Source organism: Staurois parvus, unplaced genomic scaffold (assembly GCF_062004578.1).
Source record: "Staurois parvus isolate SC_StPar_1 unplaced genomic scaffold, SC_StPar_1.0 ptg001380l, whole genome shotgun sequence".
NCBI classification, from domain to species: domain Eukaryota; kingdom Metazoa; phylum Chordata; class Amphibia; order Anura; family Ranidae; genus Staurois; species Staurois parvus.
In genome coordinates this window covers 133489-150407 of record NW_028319176.1, presented here as the reverse complement: position 1 = coordinate 150407, position 16919 = coordinate 133489, and the positions used below count along the sequence as shown (strand labels likewise).

The following is a 16919-nucleotide window of genomic DNA, read 5'->3' as shown; positions in this document are numbered from 1 at the left end:
AAGAACAACAGACCCCCCCGGCAAGAACAACAGACCCCCCCGGCAAGAACAACAGACCCCCCCCGGCAAGAATAGATCCACTGCCATCAACAATAGACCCCCCGCCAGCAACAATAGATCTCCCAGCAGCCAGCATCAGGAGAACCCCTCCATCAAAAGTAGATTGCTCTCAGCAACAACTGCACCACCCCCAGCAACAATAGACCCCCCTCCCCAACCAGCATTAATAGACCCTTCCAGCACACCCCATCACCTCTTGCCATTATATTCAATCAGTACTGGAGGTGCCGGACCTGCAGTCCCCACATTCCTGCTGAAGAAATCCCTGTATAGGACTAGTAAGGATTACTGCCATTACCCCATTACAAATCAATACTCCCATCCCAATTACAGACTCGGGGGGCCCGAGGACCGCATGTGATCCTCAAGCCACAGGTTGGGCATGACATGTCCCTCTGTGTTTGCCTTTCCTCTACAATTTGGTAGGTTAATTGGCTGCCTCCCAAATCAAGCTCTACCTTGTAGGTCTATGGTGGGGAGATTAGAGTGTAAGCTCCTCTGCAGCAGAGGTGGATGTCTCGGTGAACTCCCTCAACATACCAGCTTGGGTAAAAATAAACATACACATAAAATGATTGATAAACAGATTGTCACAACCAGCTCTGTCCATAGCAGAGGAGAATCATGCGCTCCAGTTTTGGGGACGCACACGGTACCTGTAAATTCCACTCACCTGGAACCTCTGCACCAGCTGTACGGCCTCGCTGTCATTCTGGTCGGCCTCTAGGATGACGTCGGTTAGCTTGTGAATGATGACGTCTAGGGGGCCTTGGTCCTCGATTGGTTTGGCCAGATTAAGCTACATGCAGAAAAAAAAAACAAAAAACAAACGTGGATTTCCCGATATGAATCAGAATTGGGCAATAAAGAGCACCTGTCATCCACACACACAATTTACTGGAATAACATCTGAAAATGTAATCGTGGCCTCTGATATCTTCCTCCTGGTATTGCTGCTCTCACCATTTCCTCAGATATATTAAACCCCAAAACCAGAATGTAATATATTGCCAGCCATTAGGTGTGGTGGCTGCATTTGTTTTCTTTTTTAGGCTTTTTGTACCCTTACTTTGTCCCTGTTGGGGAGATTTTAACCGCCTCTGCGCCGCCCTATAGTAGAAATACTGCTACAGGGCGTCACGGGTGTGCAAAATCACATACCGTATATATACATGATTTTGCAGTCCCGGGTAGGGGGCGCACGCGCGCCCTACCCGCGCCACCATTGGCGGCTACAACTGTCGGTCACCGGGTCCTGGCCTGTGATTCCCCACTGGCACCCGGCAATCTCTGAGGATTTCCAACAGAGGAGAGGCCTGTGTGTAAACAAGACACATAAATGGAAAACTGAAATCCTCCTGCGTTTGGGGAGTTGGCCCAAAAAGCATTAATGGACTGCAGTCAAAACTTGGCCTTCATGGGGTGCACTTGCCTTGCTGCCCTCACAAGACTGGGGGGGGGGTCTAGGAACACTGCAGTGATGATAAACCAACAGAGGGTGCACCAGCCTAGTGTATTATCCCTTAAAAATATATTTAATGTAAAAAGGTAAGTATTATACTCACAAAATCATAAAAGGTACAAATACATCTCAGTGGTAACCCCCAACTCTGCTGATCCCCTGCTCAGTAATCACCCAAAGCTCTGCTGATCCCCAGCTCAGTAGTAAACTTCAGCTCTGCTGATCCCCTGCTCAGTAGAAAACTTCAGCTCTGCTGATCCCCTGCTCAGTAGTAAACTTCAGCTCTGCTGATCCCCTGCTCGGTAATCACCCACAGCTCTGCTGATCCCCTGCTCAGTAGTAAACTTCAGCTCTGCTGATCCCCAGCTCAGTAGTAAACTTCAGCTCTGCTGATCCTATGCTCAGTAGTCACCCACAGCTCTGCTGATCCCCAGCTCAGTAGCAAACTTCAGCTCTGCTGATCCCCTGCTCAGTAGTAAACTTCAGCTCTGCTGATCCTCTGCTCAGAAGTAAACTTCAGCTCTGCTGATCCCCTGCTCAGTAGTAAACTTCAGCTCTGCTGATCCTCTGCTCAGAAGTAAACTTCAGCTCTGCTGATCCCCAACTCAGTAGTAAACTTCAGCTTTGCTGATCCCCAGCTCAGTAGTAACCTTCAGCTCTGCTGATCCCCTGCTCAGTAGTAAACTTCAGCTCTGCTGATCCCCTGCTCAGTAGTAACCTTCAGCTCTGCTGATCCCCAACTCAGTAGTAAACGTCAGCTATGCTGATCCCATGCTCAGTAGTAAGCTTCAACTCTGCTGATCCCCTGCTCAGTAGTAACCTTCAGCTCTGCTGATCCCCAACTCAGTAGTAAATTTCAGCTCTGCTGATCCCCAACTCAATAGTAACCCAGAGCTCTTAGGGGTGTAATCACTTTTGTTGCCAGCAGTTTAGACATTAATGGCGGTGTGTTGAGTTATTTTGAGGGGACAGCAAATTTACATGTTATACAAGCTGTACACTGACTACGTCACATTGTAGCAAAGTGTAATTTCTTCAGTGTTGTCACTGAAAAGAGAGAATCAAATATTTACAAAAATGTGAGTGGGGGGGGCTCACTTCTGGGAGATACTGCACACATGAACCAGAAGTGGCTGCTGATGATGTCTTTCTGGTTCACTTGTTGGTTTCCAAATTACATAGTTAGTCTGGCTGAAAAAAGACAAAAGTCCATACTGTTCAACCATAAAAAAAAAAAAAAAAAAGTTATAATCCTATACCCACAGTTGATCCAGAGGAAGGCAAAAACCCAGCAAAGCATAATCCAATTTACTCCTTCAGGGAAACAAATCCTTCCTGATCCTCCGAGAGTCAATTGGATATTCCCTGGATCAACTTTACCTATAAATGTTATATCCAGTTATATTCTGTGTATCCAACAAAGAATCCAGGATTTTCCTACAGCAATCCACTGAGCTGGCCACAACCAACTCTGGAGGGAGTCTATTCCACATTCTCACAGCTCTTACTGTGAAGAAACCTTTCCGTGTTTGGAGATTAAATGTATTTTCCTCCAGACGTAAAGAGCGCCCCCTTGTCCTCTGTGATGACTTCAGGGGGAATAACTACACCGAGTTCACTATATGAACCACTGATGTATATATACATGGAGATCATATCCCCCCTTATGTATTTATACATGGAGATCATATCCCCCCTTATGTATTATACATGGGGATCATATCCCCCCTTATGTATTATACATGGAGATCATATCCCCCCCTTATGTATTATACATGGAGATCATATCCCCCCTTATGTATTATACATGGCGATCATACCCCCCCTTATGTATTATACATGGAGATCATATCCCCCTTATGTATTATACATGGAGATCATATCCCCCCTTATGTATTATACATGGAGATCATAGCCCCCCCCTTATGTATTATACATGGAGATCATATCCCCCCCTTATGTATTATACATGGAGATCATATCCCCCCTTATGTATTATACATGGAGATCATATCCCCCTTATGTATTATACATGGAGATCATACCCCCCTTATGTATTATACATGGAGATCATATCCCCCCTTATGTATTATACATGGAGATCATATCCCCCTTATGTATTATATATGGAGATCATATCCCCCCTTATATATTACACATGGAGATCATATCCCCCCTTATGTATTATACATGGAGATCATATCCCCCTTATGTATTATACATGGAGATCATATCCCCCCCTTATGTACTATACATGGAGATCTTATCCCCCCTTATGTATTATACATGGAGATCATATCCCCCCTTATGTATTATACATGGAGATCATATCCCCCCTTATGTATTATACATGGAGATCATATCCCCCCTTATGTATTATACATGGAGATCATATCCCCCTTATGTATTATACATGGAGATCATATCCCCCCTTATGTATTGTACATGGAGATCATATCCCCCCTTATGTATTATACATGGAGATCATATCCCCCCTTATGTATTATACATGGAGATCATATCCCCCCCTTATGTATTATACATGGAGATCATATCCCCCCTTATGTATTATACATGGAGATCATATCCCCCCTTATGTATTATACATGGAGATCATATCCCCCCTTATGTATTATACATGGAGATCATACCCCCCCCCCCCCCCTTATGTATTATACATGGTGATCATATCCCCCCTTAATCTCCTCTTCTCAAGACAGAATAAATTCAGTTTCTCTAATCTTTCCTGGGATATCTCACACCTGTAATACCTCCAAAACAGAGCGAAGCTAAAGCTGAATAAAAGCCTCTAGAAATCTGCAGTTGCTGTTAGTGAGCGTCGTCAGACTTCTATGGAGCTTTGGGGACACTTTGAAGAGCCAAGAAAGGGACATGGGGTATCAGTTTTGAAGCGACGCAAATGTGTGAACAGGACTGTAAGGTGACCATTTTATTTAGTGATGAGGGACCGGCGTTTGGAGGGCTTTAAAAAAAAGTGCGTCCGATGCCATATTTTAAAACAAATGTAAGCGAGCCCTTGGAATTAATGGCACCCAAATCATATGTTTTTGGCACATTTCGGAAAACCTCATTTCTGATGTGCTCCGGTATAAATGGAGTCTTAATGGGAACATACAGTTGCAAGAAAAAGTATTTGAACCCCTTGGGATTACGTGGAGTTTTGCATGAATTGGGCATAAAATGTGCTCTGAACGTCATCTAAGTCACAACAATAGAAGAACACAGTCTGCTGAACATAATACTACACAAACATTAGATGTTGCCATGGTTTAATTGCACATAACATGTAAACATTCACAGTGCAGGGAGGAAAAAGTATGTGAGGCCCTAGCTTAATGACTTCTCCCAGAGCTAATTGGAGCCAGGAGTGAGCCAACCTTGACTCCAATCAGTGTGATGATATTGGATGTGTTGCTGACAGCTGTCCTGCCCTTACAAAACACACACCTGTTTTGGGTTTACTGGTTTCAAGAAGCACTGTCTGATGTGAACCATGCCTCGCAGAAAAGAGCTCTCAGAAGACCTACCATCAAGAATTGTTGACTTGCATGAAGCTGGAAAGGGTTACAAAAGTATCTCCAAAAGCCTTGATGTTCATGTGTCCACGGTAAGACAGACTGTCTACAAATGGAGAAAGTTTAGCACTGTTGCTACTCTCCCTAGGCGTGGTCGTCCTGTAAAAATGACTGCAAGAGCACAGCGCAGAATGCTGCATGAGGTAAAGAAGAATCCCAGAGTGTCAGCTAAAGACCTACAGAAATCTCTGGCACATGCTAACATTTTTGTTGACACATCTACAATAAGGAAAACATTAAACAAGAATGGAGTACATGGGAGAACACCACGGAGGAAGCCATTGCTGTCCAAAAAGAAGATTGCAGCACGTTTGAAGTTTGCAAAAGAGCACCTGGATGTTCCACAGCACTACTGGCAGAATATACTGTGGACAGATGAAACCAAGATTGAGTTGTTTGGGAAGAACACACAACACTATGTGTGGAGAAAAAAAGGCACAGCACACCAACATCAAAACCTCATCCCCACTGTGAAACATGGCGGAGGGAGCATCATGGTTTGGGGCTGCTTTGCTGCCTCAGGGCCTGGACGGATTGTTGTCATTGATGGGAAAATGAATTCCAGAATTTATCAAGACATTTTGCAGGAAAACGTACGACCATCTGTCCGCCAACTGAAGCTCCGCAGAGGATGGGTGATGCAACAGGACAATGACCCAAAGCATACAAGTAATTCAACAAAACAATGGCGGCAACAGCACAGAATATGCCTTCTGGAGTGGCCCAGTCAGAGTCCTGACCTCAACCCCATTGAAATGCTGTGGCATGACCTTAAGAGAGCGATTCACACCAGACATCCCAAGAATATTGCTACACAAACAGTTTTGTGAAGAGGAGTGGTCCAAAATGACTCCAGATCGTTGTGCAGGTCTGATCTGCAACTACAGGAAACGTTTGGTTGAGGTTATTGCTGCCAAAGGAGGGTCAACCAGTTATTAAGTCCAAAGGTTCACATACTTTTTCCTCCCTGCACTGTGAATGTTTACATGTTATGTGCAATTAAACCATGGCAACATGTAATGTTTGTGTAGTATTATGTTCAGCAGACTGTGTTCTTCTATGGTTGTGACTTAGATGACGTTCAGAGCACATTTTATGCCCAATTCATGCAAAACTCCACAGAATCCCACGGGGTTCACATACTTTTTCTTGCAACTGTAAAGTGTAGGAAAAATATCCAATCCATCAAATAAAGAATCTAGCGTGAGTTACATTGTTACATTGTAGAGTTAAATACCTTAAAAAGAAAAGAAAAGAAAAAAAAAATAAAAGGATCCATGTCCATCAATCTCTAATCAGATCTATTAGAAATGACAGGTGATGGACATGGGAGAGGCTCACCAGCCATGCAGCTCACATACGCCGTCTCGCAGGCTCTTGTACTATATATGTATTTTCAGGATCGAGAAAATCCAGGGCATAAACAGCGCCGGTCAGCACCGGGACCGGGCCAGAATGGAGCAGTGATTGTACCATCAGAATTATTATTAAGGAATATCAACTCCACGTCTTCGCCTAAAGTGGAACTGTCAGCCATCTTTTCTCCACACCACCATGAGAAGCCTGCTGTTACCACCCCCCCATCTCCACTCCCACCCAAAAAGATCACCTTGTGCGCCTCTATGAAACTAGTTTCACTTTGTTACTAGAACCCTGAATCTCTAACCAATCACTGCCAATTGCCAACTGCCATCCTTTCTATCCAATAGAATAGGCCTTTCTAGATCATAAAGGAATAGCAGGTCTTGTCTGCAGGATTTGTACTCATTTACATGATAGCAGGTTCCCTTTAAGAAAGACCCCCAGCTCCTGAGTCAGCACCACTGTCCCATTAACTATCTGACTGTAAGCTTCTTCCCAGTTCCCGAACTGGCCCCACTGTCCTCTGAACTACCCAACCACAAACTTCCTGACAGTTCCTAAGCGGGCACCACTGTCCTAATAACTACCCGGCCACAAGCTGCCTCCCAGCTCCAGAGTTAGCTCCACTTTCCTGTGAACTACCCGACCACAAGCTGCCTCCCAGCTCCAGAGTCAGTGCCACTTTCCTATGAACTACCCGGCCACAAGCTGCCTCCCAGATCAGGAGTCTGCACCACTATCCTATGAACTACCCAACCACAAACTTCCTGATAGTTCCTGAGTGGGCACCACTTTCCTATGAACTACCCAACCACAAACTTCCTGACAGTTCCTGAGTGGGCACCACTTTCCTATGAACTACCTAGCCACAAACCTCCTCACAGTTCCTGAGTCAGCGCCACTGTCCTATGAACTACCTGGCCACAAGCTGCCTCCCAACTCCTGCGTTTGTGCCACAGTCCTTTTAACTATCTGACCATAAGCTTCCCCCTCAGCTCCTGAATTAGCACCACTGTCCTATTAAATAGCCATCCACAAGATGCCTCCCAGCTCCTGAGTTGGCACAACTGTCCTATAAACTACCTGGCCACAAGCTGCCTCCCAGCTCCAGAGTCTGGGCCACTGTCTTATGAACTGCCTGGCCACAAACTTTCTACCACTTCCTGAGCAGGCACCAATGTCCTAATAACTACCTGGCCACAAGCTGCCTCTGAGCTCCTGAGTCAGCGCCACTGTCCTATGAACTACCTGGCTACAAGCTGCCTCCCAGCTCATGCATTTGTGTCACAGCCCTATTAACTATCTTTCCACAACCCGCCTCCCAGCTCCTGAAATGGCACCACTGTCCTATTAAATAGCCATCCACAAGATGCCTCCCAGCTCCTGAGTTCGCACAACTGTTCTATGAACTACCTGGCCACAAGCTGCCTCCCAGCTCCAGAGTCTGGGCCACTGTCTTATGAACTGCCTGGCCACAAACTTTCTACCAGTTCCTGAGCAGGCACCAATATCCTAATACCTACTCAGCTACAAGCTGCCTCCCAGCTCCTGAGTGGGCACCACTGTCCTAATACCTACTCAGCTACAAGCTGTCTCCCAGCTCCTACATTTGTGCCACTGTCCTATTTCCAGAAGCTTCTTCTCAGCTCCTGAAGTGGCACTACTGTCCTATTAAACAGCTATTCACAAGGTGCCTCCAAGCTCCTGAATGGGCACAACTGTCCTGTTAACTACCCGGCCACAAGCTTCCTCACAGTTCCTAGGCGAATACCACTGTCTTAATAACTACTCAGCTACAAGCTGCCTTCCAGCTCCTGAGTCAGCGCCACTATCCAATTAACTACCTGGCCACAAGATGCCTCCCAGTTCCTGAGTGGTCACAACTGTCCTATTAACTGCCCGGCCACAAGCTGCCTCCAGGCCCTGAAGTTTGCATAACAGATTAAAAAAAAAAGTCTTCCAGATGCCCACACCTCTCAGCCATGGAGACTTGTTTTCCAACCTGACTGGCAGAGGCCCTGTGACCTACGTCACCGCATAAGTCCCATGGCCACTTCCCAGAGAGAACCTAGAGTCCCGTTTCTAAAGGATAAAATGTTTTACCAACGTTTTAGCCATTTGTCAGTCCCATAGAGCGGGACTGCTGGACCCCCTGAGCTATATTCATACATCCGGGAAAAGAGCAAATCCAGACATGATATCAAATCAACCAATAACCCGCTGATATCTAGAAAACATCGCAACTGCGCAAAAGTCAACGGTTTGTCTTAGCTTTATATCATTTGCTACAGTCATAATCAGCAGAATTTTCACAGTGCTTCTGGACAAATTGAAGGCTCTTGTTTGATGTAGCCTTGTATGAATTATAATATATAGATATATATCTGCAGAACTAAGATCTCAAGATCTTCCAGAGTTCCCACCTCTGGGCTACCTGCAAAGTCAGCCTTGGTGTTCCCTGGCTGGGACTTGTAGTCCCTCCCCTCTGCAGGAGGTTTCGCTGATGCAGCATCCAGCGATCAAAGGTTTAATTATAATATATAGATATTTATCTGCAGAACCAAGATCTCAAGATCTTCCAGAGTTCCCACCTCTGGGCTACCAGCAAAATTGGCCTTGGTGTTCCCTGGCTGGGAGTTGTAGTCCCTCCCCTCTGCAGGAGGTTTCGCGATGGAAGGGTTAATTATAATATATAGATATATATCTGCAGAACCAAGATCTTCCAGAGCTCCCATCTCCAGGCTACCGATAAGTCAGCCTTGGTGTTCCCTGGCTGGGACTTGTAGTCCCTCCCCTCTGCAGGAGGTTTCGCCGAAGCGGCGTCCAGCGATGGAAGGGTTAATTATAATATATACATATATATTTGCAGAACCAAGATCTCAAGATCTTCCAGAGTTCCCACCTCTGGGCTACCAGCAAAGTCAGCCTTGATGTTCCCTGGCTGGGACTTGTAGTCCCTCCCCTCTGCTGGAGGTTTCGCTGAAGCTGTGTCCAGCGATCAAAGGTTTAATTATAATATACAGATATTTATCTGCAGAACCAAGATCTTAAGATCTTCCAGAGTTCTCATCTCTGGGCTACCAGCTAAATTGGCCTTGGTGTTCCCTGGCTGGGAGTTGTAGTCCCTCACCTCTGCAGGAGGTTTCACCGAAGTGGCGTCCAGCGATGGAAGGGTTAATTATAATATATAGATATATATCTGCAGACCCAAGATCTCAAGATCTTCCAGAGTTCCCACCTCTGGGCTACCTGCAGAGTCAGCCTTGGTGTTCCCTGGCTGGGACTTGTAGTCCCTCCCCTCTGCAGGAGGTTTCGCTGAAGCTGTGTCCAGCAATGAAAGGGTTAATTATAATATATAGATATATATCTGCAGAACCAAGATCTTCCAAAGTTCCCACCCCTGGGCTACTTGCAGAGTCAGCCTTGGCGTTCCCTGGCTGGGACTTGTAGTCCCTCCCCTCTGCTGGAGGTTTCGCTGAAGCAGCGTCCAGCGATCAAATGGTTAATTATAATATATAGATATTTATCTGCAGAACCAAGATCTTAAGATCTTCCAAAGTTCTCATCTCTGGGCTACCAGCAAAATTGGCCTTGGTGTTCCCTGGCTGGGAGTTGTAGTCCCTCCCCTCTGCAGGAGGTTTCGCCGAAGCGGCATCCAGCGATGGAAGGGTTAATTATAATATATAGATATTTATCTGCAGAACCAAGATCTCAAGATCTTCCAGAGTTCCCACCTCTGGGCTACCTGTAAAGTCAGCTTTGGTGTTCCCTGGCTGGGACTTGTAGTCCCTCACCTCTGCAGGAGGTTTCGCTGAAGCTGTGTCCAGCGATGGAAGGGTTAATCTCTGACACTCAATAGAAATATTTTTGGGGATGTGGAATTTGGCCACTGTGTGCACTAAGTCCTTCCTGTGAAGGGGATAAGACGCAGGTCAGCAGTGAGTCACAGAACCAGCTCCCGGCTCCGTATTATGCAAGCGCGAGTGCGCGGGAGGGGGGGGGAGCGCGCTTCGCCTTCCGCTGGCTGTTTTTTGTTCGGTGTCAGATGAGGAAAAGCAGGTTAGCAGGATGCCGGAGATCTGGATAAATTGTCGCTAATCCAGGATCTGCTGTTTAAAGGGGAACTATACCGCAATCATAAACACATGACATGACCGAGCCGCTGATGTGCGCAAATGTCACCCAGACAGGAAGCTGGACATCCCCCAAATTATGCCCCCCCCCTCCCCCCGCTGTGAAGCTTACAGGTCCATTTATAAAGGTTTTTACCCAACTTTTAGGGCCGGTTCACACTATAGAAATGCGTTTACGCATGCGCTTTTTGGACGCTTTCTGGTTCGTTTTTAAAGCTTTCCAGTGCGTTTTTTATGCATTCCAGTTCATTTTTTCCCCTCTCTTTTTCTTCAATTTAAATAGGACGTGTATTCCGGTGTGTTTTTGATGCGTTTTATCGCATTCCAGTACAGCTCTGTGCAGGAAAATGCCGCTTGTTCTACTTTATTTTTCTGCAACCGGAACGCACCGGAACTGCAAGCGCTGGTGTGAACTAGGACATTGACAACCAAATAACCAGTGGCGTCCTGAGGCAGGTGCAGGGGATGACAACTACCGCACAGGGTGACCCCAGACCCGCTCCACGAAAAGGTACGTTCTAAAGCAAGCCGACGATCCCCGCAGGATGGATCAGATCTGCGGATTGAGTATAATGGATCCGAGTCTGATCCGTTATGCTCCCCAATCCGCAGATCCGATCCATCCTGCGGGGATAGTTGGCATGCAACATATACGGGGACCTGCTCCACAAAAAGGTAAGTTGTAAAGCAAGCCGACGATCCCCGCAGGATGGATCGGATCTGCGGATTGAGCATAATGAATCGGAGTCCGATCGATTATCCTCCCCAATCCGCATATCGGAACCATCCTGCGGGGATCGCTGGCTTGCTTTACAACTTACCTTTTTGTGGAGCGGGTCTGGTATTACCCCGTATAGGTTGCATGCCGACGATCCCCGCAGGATGGATCGGATCTGCGGATTGAGCATAATGGAGCAGAGTCCGATCGATTATCCTCCCCAATCCGCAGATCCCATCCATCCTGCGGGGATCGTCAGCATGTAACCTATACGGGGTGACACCGGACCCGCTCCACGAAAAGGTAAGTTGTAAAGAAAGCCGGCGATCCTCGCAGGATGGATCGGATCTGCGTATTGGGGAGCATAATGGATCAGAGTCCGATCCATCCTGCGGGGATTGTCGGAGGGGGTGTCACCAAGTGTTATCGCACCGGGTGACACCAACTCTAGGGACGCCCCTGCATATAACCTACTTTCTGTATGTCTCGGATGCAGAAAAAAAGCAACTGAAACACATGTTGAACTGGCCCTTACTCAGGATTCACTTTTGTAATGATTTGTATGAAAAGTATGTGAATCTTGGGTGAACGTTGTGTGAATCCTGGCTGAAAATGATGTGAATCTTATGAAAACATTTGTTTTAAAACCAGTCCCTTTAAGTTAGAGACAGTCTGCTTTTTTTTTTTTTTTTTGAGTTGGATCTGAGATTAAATTTTTCGATTGGTCATGCATTTCTGCGGATTTTCAGCTGAATTTCCCTTGCAGAATCCTATTTGATTTCCTTTGTCTGACACAAGATTAGATTATCGACCAATCAGAGAGGATTAAAATGAGGAGAAAAAAAAAAAAAGAAAGAAAAAGGTTTAGTGACACCAAACACTCCACTGGAAATCTTTCCAAAACACATCTTCCGGAGAAGAAGATGGAAAACTTGGCTCCTTCCAGAGTCTTTATTTTCAAGTAGAACTCCCCCCCAAAAAATTACTAATACTAAAAGACGTGTTGGTGGGGTGCTGGACCCAGTGGGGGGGTGGGGGGGGGGTGTAATCCAGTGATAAATCCAGCTTTGCTCTCCGTCAGCCACGGGGTGTTTGAAACCCGCTGTGATTGTACAGAGCATGAGTTTGTCAGCAGGTCCCAGCCAAAGATTCGTGGCTAGGACCTGCTGATCGGCCTATCCAATCACAGCCTAGAGACCTGTGTTGACAATCAACACAGGGCTCTGCCCACATGAAAGAAAAATATATTTAAAACATATTCTTCCCAAATATATTGACATATATTTGAAATATATATTGCATGTTGAAATGCATATGAAAAATACATTTCAAATATACTGTATGTGTTTAAAAATACAAATCTACATTTTTGGAATGAATTTACAAATACATGTAAAAATATATGTTAAAATTACTTTTTTATAGGTTAAAAAAAATCTGAAGAATATATTTAAAAAAAAAAAAAAAAATTAAAAATATATATATTTTTAAATAGATTCTTCAGATTTCTTTTTTATCTGACTTTTACATGTTAAAAAAAAATCTGAAGAATATATTTTTTAAAAAAATATATTTTTAAAAATATATTTTTTAAAACATATTCTTCAGATTTTCTTTTTATATGTTAAAAAAAACCCAAAGAATATATTTAAAAAAAAAAAATTTTAACATATAAAAAAGTCATTTTAACATATATTTGTAAATGCAGTCCAAAAATGTAGATTTGTAATTTTAAAGACATAGTTTATTTAAAATGTATTTTTAAAAATATTTTTCATATATTGTGCAATAAAAACACAACTCAACATGCAGTATATATATATATATATATATAATATATATATATTTATTGAAATATATTGAATATGGCCAAAATTATAGCATTTCAAATATATGTCAATATATGTCAAGAGGGAACGATCTTTCTTCTCAGGGAGAAGAAAAAGAGAGATTTAGTAAAAAGCAGCACATAATACACAAATGAACACTTGTTAGGCACACATTTAACCCCTTGATTACCCAAAATGTTAACCCCTTCCCAGCCAGTGTCATTAGTACAGTGACAGCGTATAGTAATATTACTGATCACTGAATTAATGTCACTGGCAGGGGCGGACTGACCATTTGGAAACTTGGACACTGCCCGAGGGCCCGGGGTCAGTAGGGGGCCCCATGAGATGCTCCTGGTACCTTTTTCATAGGCTTTTTTGAGTTTGGGCAAGGACACAGGGGCCCCATGATCCCCTATTGCCCGGGGGCCCCATGAGTTGTCAGTCCGCCCCTGGTCACTGGTGAACAATGGCAAATATATGGTGGGACTGCCCCAGAATACAGGAATTTTGGCAGTGAATAATTCAGATGATATAAAAGATCTAATTTCGAAAGACCTCTGGGTATGTTTAGTCCACAATATAAGAATATGATGGTATTTCACCTAATAAACGCGGAAAAAGGATTGATTCCTAAATTTTGGCAGACCCAGGAGATACCAAAAATAAAAGATTGGTTATATAGGGTTGAGTATGTATATATATATACACCATATAGGAGAGGAAAAAATGGAAAAATTTAGAAAAACATGGGAAAGATGGTGAGTTTATAATCTCAAAGAAATATGGTAGGAGTTTAAATGAAGAAAAGAAAAAGGGACGGTGCAAAATGAAGGAAAAAGATAGAGAGGAGGAGAGGAGTGAGGAGTGAGGAGACGGATGGTAAAGAGTAACAAAGGAACAAGAAGAAAAAGGAAAAAGGTAATTAGGAGAAGGGGTATTGGGGGAGAGGAATGGCAAAAATATGTCTTGGAAAATGTATTTGTCTTGATCTATACAGTGTTTGTGATTCTGTAATATGAAATTAATAAAAAGATAATTAAAAAAAAAAAGACACTGGTGCTGTCAGTACCCACCCAGTGTCAGTTAGTGTCAAATTGCCTGCTGCACTATCACAGTCCCACTAGAAGTCATTGATCACCACCATTAGTAGGGTAAATAAATAAATATTCCAGTACATATCCCATAGTTTGTAGACTCTATAACTTTCACACAAACCAATCAATATACACAGATTGGGGTTTTTTTAAAAATTATTTTCTGTCTTTTTTTGTTTATATTATATAAAATAAAAAAACCCCAGTGGTGATCAAATACCACCAAAAGAAAGCTTTGCTTGTGTGAAATAATGATATAAATTTCATTTTGGTACAGCGATGCATGACGGAGCAATTACCAGTTAAAGTAGGCAGTGCTGAATATCAAAAAACGGCCTGGACATTGGGCTTATGTAAAAATTGAAATATTCAAGAGTTACTAAACCCAGGATCCTGCATTCACTATATCCGCTCTCCCTGGACCCCGCATTCACTATATCCGCTCTCCCCGGACCCCGCATTCACTATATCTGCTCTCCCTGGACCCCGCATTCACTATATCCGCTCTCCCCGGACCCCGCATTCACTATATCTGCTCTCCCCGGACCCCGCATTTACTATATCCGCTCTCCCCGGACCCCGCATTCACTATATCTGCTCTCCCCGGACCCCGCATTCACTATATCCGCTCTCCCCGGACCACGCATTCACTATATCCGCTCCCCCCGGACCCCGCATTCACTATATCCGTTCTCCCCGGACCCCGTATTCACTATATCCGCTCTCCCCGGACCCCGCATTCACTATATCCGCTCTCCCCGGACCCCGCATTCACTATATCTGCTCTCCCCAAACCCCGCATTCACTATATCCGCTCTCCCCGGACCCCGCATTCACTATATCCGCTCTCCCCGGACCCCGCATTCACTATATCCGCTCTCCCCAAACCCCGCATTCACTATATCCGATCTCCCCGGACCCCGCATTCACTATATCCGTTCTCCCCGGACCCCGTATTCACTATATCCGCTCTCCCCGGACCCCGCATTCACTATATCCGCTCTCCCCAAACCCCGCATTCACTATATCCGCTCTCCCCAAACCCCGCATTCACTATATCCGCTCTCCCCGGACCCCGCATTCACTATATCCGCTCTCCCCGGACCCCGCATTCACTATATCCGCTCTCCCCAAACCCCGCATTCACTATATCCGCTCTCCCCGGACCCCGCATTCACTATATCCGTTCTCCCCGGACCCCGTATTCACTATATCCGCTCTCCCCGGACCCCGCATTCACTATATCCGCTCTCCCCGGACCCCGCATTCACTATATCCGCTCTCCCCGGACCCCGCATTCACTATATCCGCTCTCCCCAAACCCCGCATTCACTATATCCGCTCTCCCCGGACCCCGCATTCACTATATCCGCTCTCCCCGGACCCCGCATTCACTATATCCGCTCTCCCCAAACCCCGCATTCACTATATCCGCTCTCCCCGGACCCCGCATTCACTATATCCGTTCTCCCCGGACCCCGCATTCACTATATCCGCTCTCCCCGGACCCCGCATTCACTATATCCGCTCTCCCCGGACCCCGCATTCACTATATCCGCTCTCCCCGGACCCCGCATTCACTATATCTGCTCTCCCCAAACCCCGCATTCACTATATCTGCTCTCCCCAAACCCCGCATTCACTATATCCGCTCTCCCCGGACCCCGCATTCACTATATCCGCTCTCCCCGGACCCCGCATTCACTATATCCGCTCTCCCCAAACCCCGCATTCACTATATCCGCTCTCCCCGGACATCGCATTCACTATATCTGCTCTCCCCGAACCCCGCATTTACTATATCCGCTCTCCCCGGACCCTGCATTCACTATATATGGTCTCTCCAGACCCCGCATTCACTATATCTGCTCTCCCCGAACCCCGCATTCACTATATCTGCTCTCCCCGGACCCCGCATTCACTATATCCGCTCTCCCCGGACCCCGCATTCACTATATCCGCTCTCCCCGGACCCCGCATTCACTATATCCGCTCTCCCCAAACCCCGCATTCACTATATCCGCTCTCCCCGGACCCCGCATTCACTATATCCGCTCTCCCCGGACCCCGCATTCACTATATCCGCTCTCCCCGGACCCCGCATTCACTATATGCGCTCTCCCCGGACCCCGCATTCACTATATGCGCTCTCCCCGGACCCCGCATTCACTATATCTGCTCTCCCTGGACCCCGCATTCACTATATCCGCTCTCCCCGGACCCTGCATTCACTATGTCCGCTCTCCCCGGACCCCGCATTCACTATATCCGCTCTCCCAGGACCCCGCATTCACTATATCCGCTCTCCCCGGACCCCGCATTCACTATATCCAGTCTCCCCGGACCCCGCATTCACTATATCCGCTCTCCCCGGACCCCGCATTCACTATATCTGCTCTCCCCAAACCCCGCATTCACTATATCCGCTCTCCCCGGACCCCGCATTCACTATATCCGCTCTCCCCGGACCCCGCATTCACTATATCCGCTCTCCCCAAACCCCGCATTCACTATATCCGCTCTCCCCGGACCCCGCATTCACTATATCTGCTCTCCCCGAACCCCGCATTTACTATATCCGCTCTCCCCGGACCCCGCATTCACTATATATGGTCTCTCCAGACCCCGCATTCACTATATCTGCTCTCCCCGAACCCCGCAT

General features: G+C 46.0%; 1 protein-coding gene across 1 annotated transcript in view; it reads right to left on the bottom strand.

Moving 5' to 3' along the window:
- Positions 1–16919, bottom strand: part of LOC149436321 (inositol-tetrakisphosphate 1-kinase-like) — a 136664-nt gene that overhangs the window by 16471 nt on the left and 103274 nt on the right. Inside the window, exon 4 of the mRNA XM_089661730.1 lies at positions 734–859. Coding sequence (XP_089517856.1) covers positions 734–859 — 126 coding nt within the window. The remainder of the gene's footprint in view (positions 1–733; positions 860–16919) is intronic.